The 18,633-nt window shown below is 45.8% G+C and overlaps 1 protein-coding gene across 3 annotated transcripts; it reads left to right on the forward strand.

Moving 5' to 3' along the window:
- The first annotated feature begins 1,053 nt into the window (after positions 1-1,053).
- Positions 1,054-18,391, forward strand: SERPINB13 (serpin family B member 13). 3 transcript variants are annotated; one of them, XM_004703028.1, is made up of 8 exons: positions 1,054-1,218; positions 2,263-2,319; positions 11,546-11,551; positions 11,771-11,899; positions 12,253-12,370; positions 14,073-14,215; positions 14,793-14,948; positions 17,987-18,391. In XM_004703028.1, exons 1-8 carry the CDS (start codon positions 1,054-1,056, stop codon positions 18,389-18,391), a joined length of 1,179 nt encoding a protein of 392 aa, XP_004703085.1. The 3 variants fall into 3 exon arrangements, with proteins under 3 accessions (XP_004703085.1, XP_012860234.1, XP_030743158.1); XM_013004780.1 differs by lacking the exon at positions 11,546-11,551; XM_030887298.1 differs by lacking the exons at positions 1,054-1,218; positions 2,263-2,319; positions 11,546-11,551; positions 11,771-11,899; positions 12,253-12,370 and adding exons at positions 13,451-13,478; positions 13,924-13,954 and having other exon boundaries at positions 14,068-14,215.
- The last annotated feature ends 242 nt before the right edge of the window (positions 18,392-18,633 follow it).

The raw sequence follows: 18,633 nt of genomic DNA on the forward strand, positions 1-18,633 counted from the left end.
GAGAGAGAGAGAGAGAGAGAGAGAGAGAGAGAGAGAGAGAGAGAGACAAACTTATTGCGAAATCCTTTAACCATATACAGCAACGTATAAAAAAGAAAATCTTTCTCCCCTTGTGCCACTCCACCCCACCTGTAATTCTTGGCCAGGCTTGTGGCATTGCCCTTTAAGGAAAATTCAGCCCAAAGCAAGATGTTCATGTGGTTGTGGTTAGGAATTGAGGCTCGAGAGAATGAATCGCTCCTGGCGCCTCTGCATTAGGTTTAGAATCAACTGAGCAACAGAAAGTACCAGGCAAGTGCACAAATGCTGTCTCTGAGTTGTTCACGCTGCATCTCAAAGCACTGCTTGGACTTGAGGTCAATGGGCCTTCCTTCCCCTCCCTTGGCCAGCCATAGGCAGCTCAGCTGGACAAACTGGACATTCCAGGACAAGGGACAGAGATGGGGGTGTGGGGGTGGGTGGGTGGGTGTGGAGCTCACTGGTGGTGGCGGCCAGAGGGCTAAGCAAATGCAGGCAGGTTCTGACAGAGTGAGAGACCGAATACAACCATGGGGGCATCAGCCCTGCTCCCTGGGGAGAGGAGAAGTGGGAACCCTTTGAGGTTACTGGACTCCAGATGCGCCTCCAGGAGGGCAGTCTGAGAGAGGGGGCGAGGAGAAGGAGGCAGCACTTGGTCTCTGAGAGGGTGAAAAGTCTTCACTTTTGGAATCAGTGTAGGAAGAGGAAGGGAAGAGCAAAGATAGCCCCCGATGGCAAATGAAATGGAAGCACCAACATCCGCTGCTCTCACGTCGACTTTGACTCGTGGCGACCCAGGGGTGTTAGCATAGACTTGTGCTCCCCTGTGTTTTCGATAGCTGGGTTCTTGGAAGCAGAAGGCCAGGCCTTTCTTCCGAGGTACCTCTCGGCTCACACAGACCACAAACCTTAGCTTGTTCACTGTTTGCATGCCCCTGGCACTCTCGCCCACCCAGAGCAGTTTGGAGGGGCCGTGGGGAGGGCCTGGCTGCTTTGACTGTCGCTATTGCTGTTCTAGACTTCTCGGAGACGATCATGGATTCCTTCGGGGCGGCAAACGCTCGGTTTGGGCTTGGCCTTTTCAAAGAACTGAAGAAGTCCAATGATGGCAATGTCTTATTTTCTCCGGTGGGCATCTCAACGGCCATTGGCATGATCCTCCTGGGCACCCGCGGGAGCACTGCCCACCAGCTGCAGCAGGTAGGCCAGCTTTGCATGACTATCTTTCCACCAGGGTCCTCTGGCATGACCTCCACAGCGCTCAGCTTTAGGTCTGGGCCAGGACACTGAGTACGGCAAGGGCTGAAGCATCTTGCGAGGAGCCTTTTTCCTACCCAGATGCCCTCACGTTCTCTGCTCCCGGATGCTGAAAGTCCCTTGTCCAGGGGCTGCGGAGTGGCCCTGTCCAAGCCATTAACCTCACAAAGAAAGCTAAAACAGGAACAGCAGAAACTGTTGGGAGAGGCGACGACATCATCCCCACACAAGAGGCCCTGGTTGGGGACAAATGGTTAAACCTTGAACCATGAGCTGAGAGGTTGACAGTTGAAACCCACCCAGAGGTGCCTTGCAAGACAGGCCTGGCAAAAGGAAACCCTCTGGAGCAGTCCTACTCTGCCCACAGGATGCTGCCAGGAGCTGGGACTGACCGATGTCAAATTACACTACGAGGGTACGCATATCACACCCAGGCATCAGCAACAAACCAAACCACTGTCCTGAATAAATTCTCCACACAGTGACCCTATTTAAGGGATCAGAGACGCTAAGTCTTTTTTTTCAAAAGAAATAGTATAATTGGCATGCACTTCACCTGTCCCACAGTTCCCATCATCCTAAGAAGCCGTGTGCAGTCATCAGCACGATCGATTTCGGAACACGATCTTCTCATGCTCATGGTTGTTAGCTCTGAGACTGCCAGTCCGAATGGGAGCAAACAGCCTCTGCTTTCCACCTGGGAACAACTGGTGGGTTTCAACCATCAACCTTGAGACTTGCAGCCCAATGCTTCCCTCACTCTACCACCACACTGGAGATGGCTAAATGAATGAATGGGCACATCTGCACAGCTCCTCTGAAGAGACCGGTGGCTGGCTCAGGGCTCCTCATGCTTTTTCGAGGGGAGACCAGAGACACACACATGCCATCGCGGTTTCTGAAACACATGTCTGCTGTCCCCTCATGGGCTCTGTGGGAAGTGTTCTCTGCTCTGTCCGCAGCCATAACACAGTATGTTTCTTCCAGGTGTTTTACTCTGAGGAAGAAGGCGCAGGAAACCCAAGAGCAACAGCTGAAGAACAGGTGGGGAAGCGTATCTTAAAACTTGAACTGTGTGGTTGGCTGTTGAGATGTGGGCTTCCTGGGCAAAATGTCGGGGGAGAGGCAATTCTCCATTCCTCTTACCAAGCTGCAATGATCGCTGTGGCCGAACAGTGCTAAGGCTATACACTGATGACAAACTCTGAATGTTCAGCGGGAGGCTAGCACCAGGAGCCATGGATGTACTAACCCCAAAGCTGGAGGTTCCAGCCCACCGAGAGGAGGACTATTCAATCTATTGCTGAGAAAAATCAGTCACTGAACACCCCGTGGGGCCCAGGACCACTCTGACCCACAGGGTTGCCGGTGGTGAGAACTGACGCTGCCTTTGGGGGCTATGAACAGTTAACACACTTGACTGCTAATGAAAGGTTGGGGGTTTGGGTCCACCTGAAGGTAGCTTGGAGGAAAGGCTTGGAGATCTCCTTTCAAAAAATGACTTGGCACTGACTTGATGCCCACTGGTTTTTACCTTCAGCTGGCAAGGGCGGTGGCCACTATGATGCCCACTGGTACCAGTTCAATTGCATGAGAAGCTGCAGCATTAGAGTTAGATGGGTTTGGGAGCTACATAGATTTTTGTCCAAATCCTAGTTCAGTCACTTAGCAGCTGTGTTACATTAAACAAGTTGGAAAATGCGCTCTGTGTTTCTGGAGAGACACTAGTTTGTCTTGAACACACTGAAACACACCCCATGGGGGTAGGTGTCCTTGTGGTCAGCGGCAGCTTAGTTGACTCTGCTGGTGACAGTGATTATTATCTGTGCCCATCTCCGTGGAGTTGATTCCAATTCATAGAGACTGGAGAGGACACAGTAGAATTGCCCCTTTGGGTTTCCGAGGCTGTAAATCTTCCCGGGAGCAGAAAGCCTCATCTCTTTCACTGATCCTTTCCTTTACCAAACAACACACACACCCACACCCACACAACTGTTACTATATTTATAAAGAATTATCAATGCAGGAAAAATGACCTGGAATGTCTTCCAGTTGAGGATTCTCGTATTCCTCACCAGCATGAGGATCTGCTCCCAATGGAGAAGGGAGTAGAGTTCATGAGCCAGAGCTGAGCCCCAGGGCTAGGTGGGAGCTCTCTGCCCAGGCCCTCAGCAGCTCCCCTTAAAATCACCGTTCCAATCCCCTGGCTGTCTCATAATCCTGCGGGGTCAACTGTGGGCGGCACAGCTGCCCACGTGGAGCCCCAGGCGTCCCTTCCAGGGTTTGCACCACAGCTCTGGTCTGAGAGCCACTGTGTTCTCCAGCCTCTGAGAATGCAGTGGCTCCCTCCCAAGCGTGGAGGCCACACAGCCACTGTGAGCATCAGAAAAAGGCGCAGTCCTTGGACAGATGCCCCACTCCTGGGTGGAAGGCTTGGTACCCATCAGCCATAATCTCTTTTACTAGACCAGGAAACAGGTGAATAATGTGAGTGTTCCCAAGACATGCGCTGCAGATTTGATGTTCCCAAGACATGCGCTGCAGATTTGATGTTCCCAAGACATGCGCTGCAGATTTGATGATCACATGCACTAAGAATTCGGAACCTGGCTTTATAAATCAATTATGAAATCGAAGCATGCATGTACAAAGTCTAAGGAGTTAGGCAACCAGTGCCTTTAGCCTGCTCCCCCCAGGGCGCAAAACAAACCATTATCCAATCAGCTGAGGTCCCTCAGTCCCCACCTAGGCCACACCCCATTTTCTCCTGAGGGGACATGCCATTATACTCAATTAGGCATTCATTATTTTCTTATACTTAGAATTCTTTTGATATGAGTACACATCAACTTCTTTGTTAGTATGTTCTTTTGCATTTGATTTTTTAAGTTTATGTTGACAAAATTGATCTCTTTTTTGAGGGATGCTTGTAGTTCTAGTTCATTTTCACAGACGTTCCTACATTTATCCTGTTGATAGGTGTTTGGACCTTCTCCCTGCTCCCTTCTTTTTCTCCCTTCCTTCTATGACAAACAAAACTGAAATGACCCTCCCGTCTCTCTCTTTTATAATGAATGAATTATTTTCCTTTCTGTTTGCCTAGTATAACACATATGAAGCAAAACATACTAGACGCAGTCGCACGACCTGTCATATCAGGACAGGAGCAGTCGCCCAGTAATCCCCGAAGTATGGGGCTCCTCCTCCTTCTACATCCTGTTTGCTTTTTCTTCTTCTTCTCCTCACCTCCCTCCTTCTCTCCCTCTCCCCCCACTCTGCCTTTCCCCACCCCTTGTCTTCCAGGCTTAGCATAGCCTTCAAAGTCTTTTCCTTTCATGTGAAAACCATTGTTTCTTGTTTATAATCCCGTATACTAAAGTAATCATGAAATATTTATCTTTATGAAGTTGACTGCCTGTGCTTGACATAATGTCTTACAATTTTGTCGATGTCATATGGTGTGTGTCAGTCGTACCAGTGTTTTTCAGAAATGCATAATATTCATTCTGTTGTGCGTATATGCACCACAGTTTGTGTATCTATACCTTCACAGTTGGGGTTTTTCGTTGCTTCAATATTTTTGCTGTTACAGACATTGTTGTGACAAACATGGGTGTGCATGTAGCTGCTTGTACTTTGTTCTGTAGTTCTTTGGAGTCTATCCCAAGTGGGGAGACTGCGAGGACATGTGGGATTTCTGCCGGCATTTGTTCGGGGAAGCTCCATTCTGTTTTCCATGTTGGTTGTAGGAGTCTGCAATCCCAGCGGCAATCCATGAGTGTTCCAACCTGTCTGTCTGCAGCTTCTCCAGCATTTGTCATTTTGTTTTCAAATTTCTACTGAAAGTGTCACTGTGAAGTGGTGTCTCCTCGCTGTCTTAACTTTTATTTCTTGTAGCTAATGACCAACGGCATCTCTTCATAGGATTGTTGGCCACTTGAACGTCATCTTTAGTAAATGGCCTGTTCTTGTTTTTATCCATTTTTGATCGGATTATTTGTGTTTTTCTTATCAATGTGTTGCAGGTTTTTTTTAATAGATTTTTGAAATTAGCCCTTTATCTGATATATCACTGCCAATTATTTCCATCCAATCTAGGGGTTCTATTTTGATTCTTTGGATGTACATAAATGTCATAATTTTGGAAGGTCCTAGTCCTCTTTTTGACTTCCACAGTGTTGATGCTGCTCGTTATGCTTCATAGTGTATTTATGCCTTGTATTAGAGCCCTGAGGTTTGTGCTTATTTTATCAGTGATGAGCACATGGCTCTAGGCTTTAGAATTAGGTCTTTAATTCATCAGTTTGTTTTTGCACCTGGTGTGAGGTATGAGTCCTGTTTCATTCTTTTGCAGGTGAAAATCCAAATTTTCTAGCATCATTTATTTTATTTTGTTTTTCTTCTTGCATTCACATACCATGTTACTTTAAAAAAAACTTTAATAAATCATTTTATTGGGGGCTCTTACAGCTCTTATAATAATCCATACACCAATTGTATCAAGCACATTTGTACATATGTTGCCATCAACATTTCAAAAGCATTTTTTTCCCTACTTGAACCCTTGGTATCAGCTCCTCTTTCCCCCCCTCCCCCATCCTCCAATCCTTGAGCACCCTTGATAATTTATAAATTATTTTAATTTTCATATCTTAACCATCCACTGTCTCCCTTCACCCACGTTTCTGTTGTTTGTCCCCGCTGTAGGAGGGGAGGTGTTGAACATCAATCATTGTTGAACATCAATCGATCAGTTCCCACTTTCTTCCCCACCTTCCCCCTACCCTCATGGTATCGCTACTCTCATTATTGACCCTGAGGGGTTTATCTATCATGGATTTTGTGTGTCAAGAGCTCTAATCTGTACCAGTGTACATACTCTGGTCTAGCCAGATTTGTAAGATAGAGCTGGGGTTATGATAGTGGTGGTGGTGTGGGGGTTGCCCATGGGGAAGAAGCATTAAAGAACTAGAGGAATGTTGTGTGTTTCATCGGTGCTACACTGCACTCTGGCTGGCTCGTCCCTTCCTTGTGACCCTTCTGTGAGGGGATGTTCAATTGTCTACAGATGCGCTTTGGGTCTCCATTCCGACTCCCCTCGTTTGAATAGAAATGGTTGTTTGCTTTGGGTCTTCTGATGCCTGATACCTGATCCCATCAACACCTTATGATCATACGGGTTGGTGTGCTTCTTCCATGTGGGCTTAGTTGCTTCCCTAGCATCATTTATTGAAAAGGCTATCCCTTCCCCATGGAATGTGTTTTTGTCCTTTATAAAATAACCAGGTGTCTGTAGGGGCTTGGTTGTATTTCCGGATACACTATTCAAATCCATTGGTCTGCATATCCATCCTTGTACCAATACTAAGCTGGTTTGATTCCCATGGCTGTATATAAAACGACTCTTCTAATTCAAGCCTCTGAGTTGATCTGAAAGAGTGCTTCTTTAGCCAGGAGCTATTCAGCATGGTAGTTCTTCAAGTGCCTTTTGAACATTTGGATTGGAATTAGTTCAAATTGAGATGTGCTGTTAGTAGATTTCAATTACTAAGCCTAATTTCATCTATTATTAAGATGGAGTTACTAGGAAACTTAAGATTATACATGTTGCTCACCTGCTTTTACTATGGAGAGGACGAGTCTAAAGTTCTGTCTGAGAGGTAAGCTCTTTGACTTTATTAACTCCCCCACTCACTGCCCTTGAGTGGATTGTGACTCACGGTGACCCTACAGGACAGGGTAGGACTTCTCCAGAGGGTTTCTAAGATGGCAACTCTGTATGGAAGTAAAAAGCTTCGTCCTTCTCCAGAAAAGCAGCTAGTTGTTTTGAACGGCTGACCTTGGGGTTGTAGCCCAAGGCATGTAACCACTAGGGTCCCATCAACTTTATTCAATATTATCAAATTGTTTTGGTAACAATATATGTAATATCTATACCCCTTAGTAATAAATATAAGTGCATTTCAAACATTTATCTAGAGAGGCCTTAAAATGCTTCTGATATTATCTGTCTATATTTTGTTTTAGGTATCTTATTACTGATTTCTAACTTAAGAATGTGTGGTGAAGAACATGTTTTGGAAGGAACTAATTCTTTGAAAGTCGTTAACACTTGCTGTATGGTCTAGTATAGGATCAATTTTCATAACTATTCTCTGGATGGTTGAGAAGAATGTATATTCTCTTATGGTTCTTTGCAGGCTTCTATATACCACTTAAAGTATAACTTGCTTAATTTATTGACCAAGCTTCCTATATTCCTTTCAATAATTTTGTCACCTTGATTGTTAGGAGAGATAGTGAACATCTCCCACTCTGAGTATTCCTTGATTGTTTTTACACATCTGCCCATTATCCCTTGGTCTATTTTGAGGTCATGTTACTTGGTGTCTTGCATTTTAAAATGTTATATCTTTCTGGTGAAGTAAATGTTTTTGCAATATTGGTCATATTTTAGGATTCAAGCATTTTTGTTGCGTATAAACATATCTGTGCAAGTCTTTTGATTGCTGTCTTTTTCTGGCATATCTTTTTAAAAAATTTTTAAAAAACATTTTATTAGGGGCTCATACAACTGTCATCCCAATCCATACACACATCAATTGTGTAAAGCGCATTTGCACATCGTTTCCCAAAACATTTTCTCTCTGCTCAAACCCCCGACATTAGGTCCTCATTTTTCCCCTCCCTCCCCGCTCCCCCCTCCCTCATGAGCCCTTGATAGTTTATAAATGGGTATTTTGTCATATCTTGCCCTGTCCGATGTCTCCCTTCACCCACTTTTCGGTTGTCTGTCCCCCAGGGAGGAGGTCACACAAAGTTCCATGTAATCGGTTCCCTCTTTCCTACCCATTCTCCCTTTACCCTCCCTGTTTTGGCACTCACACCACTGGTCCTACTGGATTCCCTGTATTTTCAGTTCCTATCTGTTCCTGGCATATCTTTATCTGATATTTTGAACACTTTTTTTGTTTGTTTGGGCTTGGTAATCTTTTTGTTGCGTTTTTAATTGTTATTCTAAGAGTTTTAAAAAAAATCATTTTATTGGGGGCTCATACAACTCATCACAATCCACGCATCCATCCATATGTCAAGCACATTTGTATGGTTGTTGCCATCATCATTCTCAACACATTTTCTTTCTACTTGAGCCCTTGGTATCAGCTCCTTATTTTTCATCCCTTCCTTCCCCACCCTCCCTCCCTCACGAACCCTTGATAATTTATAAATTACTATTATTTTGCCATGTCTTACTCTGTCTGATGTCTCCCTTCACCCACTTTCTGACTACATTTAATGTTAGCACTTTGTTTTTGTTACCCCTGAATTTTACTATGATATGTTCAGAGGGGCAGCTCTTTTTTTTAATTGTAACCTTGATTTACTGTATGTTTTTAATATAAAAATTTATCGTTGCTGTTGTTAGCTGTAGTGAAACCAGTTCTGACTCATAGTGATTTTGTGCACAGCAGAATGAAACACTGCTCCATCTGCACCATCCTCACAATCGTTGCTATGTTTTAACTCATTGTTTTAGCCACTGCCTCCATCCACTTCTTTGAGGATTGTGTTAGGCCAGGTTCACTAAAGAAGCAAATTCAGTGACACTCACATACGTGCAAGAAAGAGCTTTATCTAAAGAACTAATTATATATCGAGATAACATCTCAGTCCAGTCCAACTCAAGTCCCTAAGTCTGATACTAGTCCATAAGTCCCTCTTCATTCTGCATGCAATGATGCAGAATGCAGGAAGATCACAGGCTGGTGGGCGCAAAGTCTTATGGATCCAATGGTGATGGCACTGGCAGCAATCAGGGTCAGCCAGCAGGAAGGTGAAGGCAGAGAGAGGGTGGGGAGGCTCCCAGAACACTCTTTATGAGAAAGCCACAGTGACAACAGGCACCATCGGGCTGTGACCTGATTGACAGGCTGAACTCCACCCCTACATTTTATATATCTTCAAGTTGACATGGAATTATGTAACCACCACAAGAGTCTTCTTTTTTTTCACTGCCCCTCTACTTTAACAAGCACGATGCCCTTCTCCAGGGACTGGAGACCCTCTCCTGACAATGTGATTAAAGTACACAAGACAACGTCTTACCTCCTTGCTTCTACCGGGCATTCTTCCTTGCTTCTATGGGACATTCTGGCTGTACTTCTTCCAACACAGATTTGTTTGTCCTTTACATAGTCTGTGGTATTTTTGACATTCTTTGTCAATGCTATAATCCAAATGGATTAATTCACCTTCGGCCTTCCCTACCTGGTGTCCAGCTTTCCCATGCACTGGAAGTGATTAATGATAGCATGGGGAGCCTGGGTGGTGCTAGCTAGGAAGTGTTGGATTGTTACCCAGGTGCTCAGGGTCGATGATTCAAACACACCAGTCATTCTTTTGGAGAAAGACCAGAGGGTCTGCTCCCACAAAGATTTATAGCCTGGAAACCTTCCCAGGCTGCTATGAGTCAGAATCAACTTGATGGCTATCAGTGATGAAAACCCATAGGTGTCATCAATTCTGGAAAAGTCTCAGTCACTTGGTTTTGTGAGTAATGCATTTTCCCCTTCTTACTTCTTCTCTTGCCCTTTGCAAAGATGGGTGGAATTTTAAAGTTATTTCCTAGATTCACTCACTTGTTTGGCATATTTTAAATTATTATTTTTGGTGCCACGTTCTAGAAAAATTGTCCAGATCTAGATCAATTCATTTATCTGGCAGTGTCTAATCTACTTTCTAGGAGCTTGGTTGGTGCTGTTGGGTAAGTGTTGGCAGTTCAAATCCACCAGCTGCTTCATGGGAGAAAGATGAAGCTATCTGCTCTCATAAAGATACAGCCTTAGAAACCCTACATTGCTGTGCTGTGAGTCAGAATGGACTTAATAGCAGGAGGTAATTTACTGTTTATCCAGCTATTGAATTTTAAATTTAAATACTTATATTATTTTGCATCTAGAAGATCACAGTTGATCACTAAACCTACCTGATCGTTGCTGGCAGTAGTTTGTCTCTTAGCCATATTTTCAATATCCTATTTAATCATTTTCTATTAATATTCTCAATATACTGACTTAAAAGTGTGATACGAATAATACCAACATTTACATTCCATGTAGGTCTAATATAATGTTTGCGTTTTTTTCTTTCTTGATTCATAATATGGAGTTTGTTTTCTCATGTTTGTGATGTCCAGAACTTAACTCCTATTTGGCTGATAATCTATGGAACTCCAGAGAAACCTTTCTAATAAAGAACATTTATTTTCTGGAATAAGTTCCTAAAGTGTTACCATTCTAGGATCACTTCATATTTCTAAGCTTCCTTGGAGTGTCTCAGACTACAGAGATGTCATGCAGACCCCAAATCGTTTGTCGACAGACCTTCCCTCCGCCCCCCTTTTTCCATTTGTTGGCCAACTCAGTCTCAACTGACCCAGTGGAGGTATAATCTCATCGCATCCTTCTCTTTATATCAGTTATTGCTCCCAAAGGCTCTCCCATTTTGATTCACACCCCTCCTATCCTCGTCAGCCTGAGTAGATATTGACTCATCACAAGCCAGTCAGAGCTCACAAGAGCAAGGCAGCTCCAAGGTCAGAGTCAGCCTCAGACATTGTGCTCAAGCGGCAGACTTCTACACTTTGCGTGGGCAGGTCTTCAAGTGTGTATTAATCACTCAGAAGAGCAAGTGAGTATCGGTTATGTACCAGGAACAAGTCTAGGTCCTGGGCAACCCGTGGGAAATAGAGATAAAAGAAACAGGCAAGTAAGCCCCTGGGTCCTTCCTTACTCTGGAGGGAGAAGGCCTTTGAGTTGTCGGGTGCGATAAGAGTAGATGCTCCATTGAAAACTAAGCTGCCTCTCCCTTTCCCACCACGCACCAGTTCCTCTGTTTCAGGGGAGTGGCCCGGGTCAGCGGGGTTAGCCGAGGAGTGCTTCTCCATCCTCGTCAGGAAGCTCTTGGATCCCACAGGAGAGTGTGGAGAAGAATGCGTAGAGGTTCTTTCCTCAGCGACATGGGTGAAATGTACTTTGTCTCACAGTGCAGCGGTGGGAACAGGCCCTTGACACCAGCAGAAGGCACTTTTCTCATCCCTTGTCTCGAATAGACATTTCCCAGCCCCACAGTGGCTAAGAATGATCTGGGGCATCATGGCACTTCTCAAGAGCTTCAAGTCTTGTGAGGAGCAAAAAAAAAAAAAAGGCTGGTGGAACCTTTACAAGTTAATTTATGTGTGAGATCAAAACTGGGACGTGAGTCAGAGAAGGAAGTTGTCTGATGTGGGCCGGCAGAGAAGACTTCTCTGTGGAGTGCAATCTACCTTGAACGTCCACAATCACACGAGTTGCATAAATGCCGCCTGACATCTGGGGGCTGCACGAGGAAGCTATCGAACCAAGGTGTTTAGGTCCAGCAGCCATGTCCATCTGGGGAACAACTCAAGCTTTGTTTGGTCAGGATAACCCACTGAGTCTCTGTTTTGGTTTTTAAGAACGAGAAGACAGAAATGATACATCTGCAATTACAAAAGGTTTTAACTGAGATAAACCAGCCCACTGATGGCTATGAGTTGAACATTGCCAACAGGCTATTTGGAGAGAAGACATACCTCTTTCTTCAGGTAAGTTTTGTGGTGTCAGCTATGTCCATGAGCTGTATTTGTCAATGGCTCGGTTAAGACAGAGGGTCCTGGAGATAGGCTGCCCACAGTGGGCACCCACTCCGCCCACATTCCTGGCGTCTGTCCCTACTACCCTGCAACAGACCCTTTGGTTTGTTTCTCTCCTGTGGACTTGCACCTGATCTCTGCCTTAGCCACGTTCTAAAAATGTGCATGGGACACTCCAGGGGATGTGCTCGGGCTCTGAGTCCCTGCTTATGCCATTAGTCACACTGATGTAAGGCACCTTTATTTAAGACGCTGGCAATTGATACACTGACTTTTCCACCCTTCCTTTCCTGCTTCTCTTAAAGAAATACTTAGATTATGTTGAAAAATACTACCACGCTTCTCTGGAACCTGTGGATTTTGTGAATGCAGCAGATGACAGTCGAAAGAAGATTAATTCCTGGGTGGAAAGAGAGACACATGGTAGAGTATGAGTGCGTCTTTCAGTCCTAGAACACTTCCTAAGTACCTGCTGTGAGTAAAACCCTGCGCCGGAGCTGCATGGGATGCCAGGGTGGAAAAGCTGTGGGAGGGGGCTCCAGATGGGTTTTGCTGGGAAGGAAGAGTGCAGAGGGAAGGCAACTCAGATGGTTTAATGGAGTGGTCTGCCTAAACGTGCAGAGACCCAAAGGGAGCCAGGGTGGGCATCCCAGGAAGCCAAGCACATGGAAATAGCAGAGAGTTCTTGGTACATGATGGTGGGTCCTAGTAGCTTGTGGCTGCTCAATCTGGGTGCAGGCCTGTCTGGGGTTCTCTTCCTTTCTTTTGTAGGTGAACCTTACTCTCTGAACCCTTGTTCTGGGGAAAGCTGCAGTGTTCACATCAAGACCACCTTTGCCACTCCTTGCCCCAGGGCCACCGGGGCCGGTCTTTCAGGGATAGGACAATATTTATGCTCATTCACAGCAGAGAGCTTGACAAAGCGCTCAACCCCCCACCTCACCCCGGCCCCCTTTTGTCCCCTAGCGTGAACCTCACACAAACTAAGTATCAGAAAAGAATGTTGACAAGTAGATGCCTTCTGGGGAGCAATAGTTGATAGCTTAGTGTCCGAATTTCAGATTACCTTTTTAATTCCAGTTGTCCTGGCAATGTCTGTTATTTCAGAATGAATGGAAAGGAATGCTTATCCCAAGGCAAAAAAAAATATATAAATCAGTGAAAAGAAGATGAGAAAAACAGGGCTCTAGCAAAGAGTGGACGGAAGGTGGAGTGGTCTTCAATATGTGGCGTGAGATGGGCTGAAGACACTAGTCACGAGAAAGCCAGTTTCTTCCCCGGTGGCAGAGTCGAACAGCTCACACGGTCAGCCCGTCGAAACTCCCAGCTGCTTCATGGGAGAAAGAGGCGCTGTCTACTTCTGTAAAGAGCTACAGCTTCAGAAACCCAAAGTGGCAGTTCTACTCTGCCCTATTGGGTCTCTCTGCGTCACAATTGACTCACTGATAGTGAGTTTAGTTTCATTCTTTAATTTTTAAAAATATCCAGTAGTGACTCTCTAGAATGGGTAAGAATTATACCAACCCTCACCGTGTACTTGTTAAAGGAGTCTTAGTAGGTTAAATACTGGGTTGTAAATCGCAAAGTTAATGTTTCAAACTCACCAGCTGCTCTGCAGGGAAAAGAAGAGGCCGTCTGGTCATGGAAAGCTTTACAGCCTCGAGAACCTTCTACAGGATTGTCGTGAGTCAAAATCAACTCAACGGCAGTTGGTCTGGGTGTGTACTAGGCTTGGTGCCTGAAACCAGTCATTCCATCCGACAACTCTATGAGGGAGGCAGGTTTTAGTCCTACTTTACAGTGTGGAAACTGAGGCACAGAGAGCTTCAGGAACTGGGGTCGAATCCCTTACCCGCTAAAAGGCACTTCTGGAGGCTGGTAGAGGTGCTGTGACCCCAGAGCCCCACCTCTTGCCCACCACACACTCTGCTCTCCACGCGCTGAGTGCCAGATGGAGGGAGACACTTGGGTACCAGTTCTGCCAGCACGCCCTTGGTCAGCCAGGCCGGTATACACTGACCTGGCGGAGCAGTCAGAGATCACTGCGGATGCTCTGCACCTGCCCTGCGCGTCCCTGGTCGTTTGAAGACACCACAAATGTTAGTTGTTGTCATCCCATTGGCAGAAAAAGTCAAGGACCAGTTTCCAGCTGGCTCCCTGGGCAGCTCGACCAGGCTGGTGCTGGTGAACGCGGTGTACTTCAGAGGGCAGTGGGCCCAGGGCTTTAAGAAAGAAGACACCCAGGAGGAACAATTCTGGCTGAATAAGGTACGGTCCTTCTTTATTCAGTGCCGTGCGGACAGCCGGGTGGAGAAGCTAGACTGTGCTCCGTCAAAAGTATAGCTGCCGTGCTGCTGTTGGCGGCCACGGGGCTGGACCCCCACGCTTGGCCACGCCATCCGCTGTGAAAGGAAACAGCCCCGGTCCTGGGTCCTCCCCGCAGGTTTTTTGTTGGCTTAATTTCAGAAAGAGATTGCTAGGCCTTGCTTCTTAGTGATTTTTAGTCCGGAAACTCTGCCGACACTTATCCGGCACCCTCTCAACACACCAACCTCCCCTTCCAGATGGGTGGTGGCCGAGCAGGAGGCGCGGTGATTGAAGCCAAGCCCCTGGCACGGAGGGAAAGACTTTTATCTCTGAACCACCACAGCCATTAACAACCAAGAACAATGGCCGCAACTTAGAGAGCCTAGAACAAGAGACCCTTCCTGCTGGAAGCTAAGACCTGCTGATTCTTGAAGGTCTTGCCTTGTGGGCGACTTCAGGGGGAGCTCCTTCTTTGGGGGTGCCTGCTTGGTGGTGGGGAGCCCCCGCTGACCTCTGGGCGGCCTGCCGTGTGTTGCAGAGCACGAGCAAACCTGTGCTGATGATGAAGCTGTGCCACTCCTTCCCCTTCGCCTCCCTGGAGGACCTGCAGGCCAAACTTCTGGGGATTCCATACAAGAACAACGACCTGTGCATGTTTGTGCTGCTGCCAGATGCCATCGATGGGCTGCAGAAGGTGAGCCTTCCTCTCCCCAGACCTGCTTTTCTTCCCTGGAACTTTGTGTCGCAAGGCTGGTCCTGGGTGAGTCTAGTGACTGGGTTTTCACGTGGGAGCTGCTGCCTGGCAGAGATGCGCGGAAACTCTTCTCAGGTGCGGCAGCTCCCCAGGATGAGAATTGCATGGTATCAGGCTCCTGGAGAAGAAGCAATACCAAAAATATTTCAGATGAACTTAAGATCACGTAGGCGTTTTAAGGACCACTGACCATTTTGAGGGATGGATGGTCCATATCCATTTAAAAGAGAGAGAGAGAGAGAGAGAGAGAGAGAGAGAGAGAGAGAAAGGAAAATTACAGCAAATTTTACATTCTGTTCACTGGACTCATGAGCCTCCTGAACTTATTTCTTCAGTTCTCTGTTTGAAGCCCAGATTAAGTGAGCCACTTTGCCATTACAATATTAATGTGGCTACTGTACCGTGCTTATGAAATCAGGGAGTTTTGTTTCAAATTTCCTTTCTGCTTGGGAGCTGTTCATCCTTTGGAGCTCCTGAACATCTAGGAACCCCAGTCTCTTTTCTTTTATAAAAATGGGCTCCATCGTGGTTCATAGGTTGTATTGTTCAATGATAAGAAGTAGTGTGTGTGTGTTTACAGTCTCTAACAGGTCAGAGACACATAGTGGGTTCAATAAATGATAGCTGTTGTGTCCTTCATTGGATGCTGTATTCTTACTGGATTCCAAAATATTGGAAACAATTTGGGGACGATGAAATGACAACCATGTCCACCAGTATAAGAGCTTTCAGAGTATTTAGACCTTTGACCCCAACCACCCAATTTGGGGAATTATCCTAAAGAAATGATTCATACACAAAAAGAAAAGACTTTTCTAAGCTCAATGGGTGATTCCAGTATTAGGTACAATAGGGCACCTGGTTTTAAGTGCAGGGGCTCAGACATTGTGCTTCTTGTTTCTGTAGCATGTAATGGGAAGCTGTCATAGTCCCTGGCAGGCACTGGGCATTGGTCACATGAATGAATGGACCAATATGGGTGAAGTGCAAGTCACCTTGATGGCAGTATCACTTGCCAGTTGAAAGACCTTTAGGAGAGGTCTGCAGTCGAGTGAAAAAGTGACATCAAGTAAGACTGGTCATTCATGGTGATTGCAATGACAGCCAAAGTCTCTCTAGACACAGTCTGTTCATCACCCTCTTCAGAGCACCGAGCCCTGCTTTCCCGGAGGATTCTGCAGCTAAAAAAATACGTGGGCTGAAGGTGATTTTTGTTGTTTTTAAAAATTGTATACAGTTTTGAATGATAAAAACTATATTTTGTACTTAACAGATATCTTTTCCTTCCAAATGGGGATATTTTTGTAAAAACTGCAGTTTTTTTAATGATAAAAATAAATGTACATAAAGAGGAAAAAGAGAGGGAGAATAGGAGAGAGGGATAGAGAGAAAGAGCGAGAGCGAGAGATCATAGTTTTACACAGATAAGGCACATGTTATGTGGCATTTGCAAACTGCAGACCATCCCTTGCACCATTAGTTTTCTGCTCATGCTGTGCACATGTATGTGCTATGTATGTACACAGTGTTCACATGGGCATGTCATTTGCAAAACAAAAACCCCAACACAGCAATAAACATCAAATGATGTCTTTAGATTGGTAGAATAAGAAACAGTCTGTTTCCTATCACTAAAATTCCTCCAATGCTACTGGGGTTTCCTACACACAGAACACTTACACAGAGAACCACATAGGATAACCACCTGCGATGTCAAACGACAGTGCAGTGAAATAAAGCTCCTACTTTTATTCACTATTGAAAGCAGGGGCAGGGACCCTCTTCTTCAGGGCCACTGGGATATCTATAGCATCGTTCGTGGGTCATACAAAATGATCAACTTGAAACAATTTGTTCTAATATTGTGGCAAGGTATGATACTCACCTCCCTGACACAATGGGTACATAAGCAAATGTGATGAATAAAGCTGATGGTGCCTGGCTATCAAAAGATACAGCGTCTGGGGTCTTAAAAGCGTGAAGTTAAACAAACGGCCATTTAGCAGGGAAACAACAAAGCCCATATGGAAGAAGCTCACTAACCTGTGTGATCATGAGGTGTCCTTGGGAACAGGTATCATAAATTAAAAAATACAAGTAATCATATTGAAGTGAAGGAGCGTGGACAAAGTGGAGACCCAAAATCCACCTGTAAGATAATTGGACAGTCCCTCAGAGAAGGGATAACATATCCAGGGTGCAGTAGAGCACTGATGAACCACCTAACGATCCTCTCGTTCTTTAATATTTCCTCCCCCCACTATTATGGCCTTAGTTTTGCCTCACTAATCTTGCTAGACTGCGCATGTACACTTGTACATTCTAGATCTTTTGATGTATGAAATCCAAGATAGATAAAGCCCTCAGAAATAGCAATGGGAGTAATGATTCCCTGAGCGCATAGGAAGAGAGGGGAAGGAAGAGGGAAGGCAGGACTGACAGCATGATGAGTGTATAACATCACTTGAGGGGAATGAACAGCAGAATTATAGGTGAATGGGTACATTGGAGAGTGTAAGCATGGCAATCTCTCTCTATGTATGTATATAATATACTAAGGGTCCATGGGGGTAGTAGGGTTGGGGAGGCGGGGCATAAAGGGGGGCTGATATCAGAGTTCAAAAAGGTAGAAAATGTATTGAAAATGATGATGACAGCAATTGTACAATTATACTTGATCTAATGGAACTATGGATTATAATAATATCTGGAAGAGCACCTAACAACAGGTTAAAGCACCCCACCTTAGCCTTCAGTATTTGGTCAAACATTTGATTAGCTTACCCTCCCTGTGATGACTGCATCTGCTTCCCTTTGGTGAAGTGTGCAGTCAGCTGGCTTGATGACATCGTGGATCCACCGACTGGGCATCCCTGAGTTAAAGAGACGCATTTCTGGCAGATGCAATTCAGCATTATGTGATTTCATGTTTTTGCTGACAACCACATCAGCTGGCCTCTCTTTTGTTTTAAACCTAGATTGTAGACCAAGTAAGTCCGGAGCAGTTGGTGGAGTGGACGAACCCAGGGCACCTAGAGGAGCGCAAGGTCAGCCTGCACCTGCCCCGCTTTGAGGTGGAGAACACCTACAATCTGGAGGAGCCTCTGGGAGCCATGGGGCTGGAGGACGCCTTCAGTGAGCTCCAGGCCGACTACTCTGGCATGTCTGCCAGCTCCAGGCTACACGCCCAGAAGTTCCTGCACAGGTCCTTTGTGGCAGTGACAGAAGAAGGCACTGAGGCGGCTGCCGCCACTGGGGTGGCCTTCAGCATCTCCGCAGTCTCTGGTTATGACAGCGTCCACTGCAATCACCCTTTCCTGTTTTTAATCAGGCACCGTGAATCCAGCAGCGTCCTTTTCTTTGGCCAGTTTTCTTCTCCCTAGAAGAGCCACCTCCTGCTCGGCGTGGCCCCTGGTGGAACAAGAGGACACTGGGATATCTCTAGGCACAGGCACACAGCCTGTTGTTCATCACACATTTGTTTCACTTCTTATACTCCAGTCTTGCGGTCGACATCAGTGACCTAGCGACTGGATCCATGCCTGGGAGTCCCTGGGTGGCACAAATGATGACAGCCTCTTCCACTAGCTGGAGGGTTGGAAAGATGGGCTGTTGGTGCACATCT

Source organism: Echinops telfairi, unplaced genomic scaffold (genome assembly GCF_000313985.2).
Source record: "Echinops telfairi isolate 266 unplaced genomic scaffold, ASM31398v2 ScPeMD7_7400;HRSCAF=8409, whole genome shotgun sequence".
NCBI classification, from domain to species: Eukaryota; Metazoa; Chordata; class Mammalia; order Afrosoricida; family Tenrecidae; genus Echinops; species Echinops telfairi.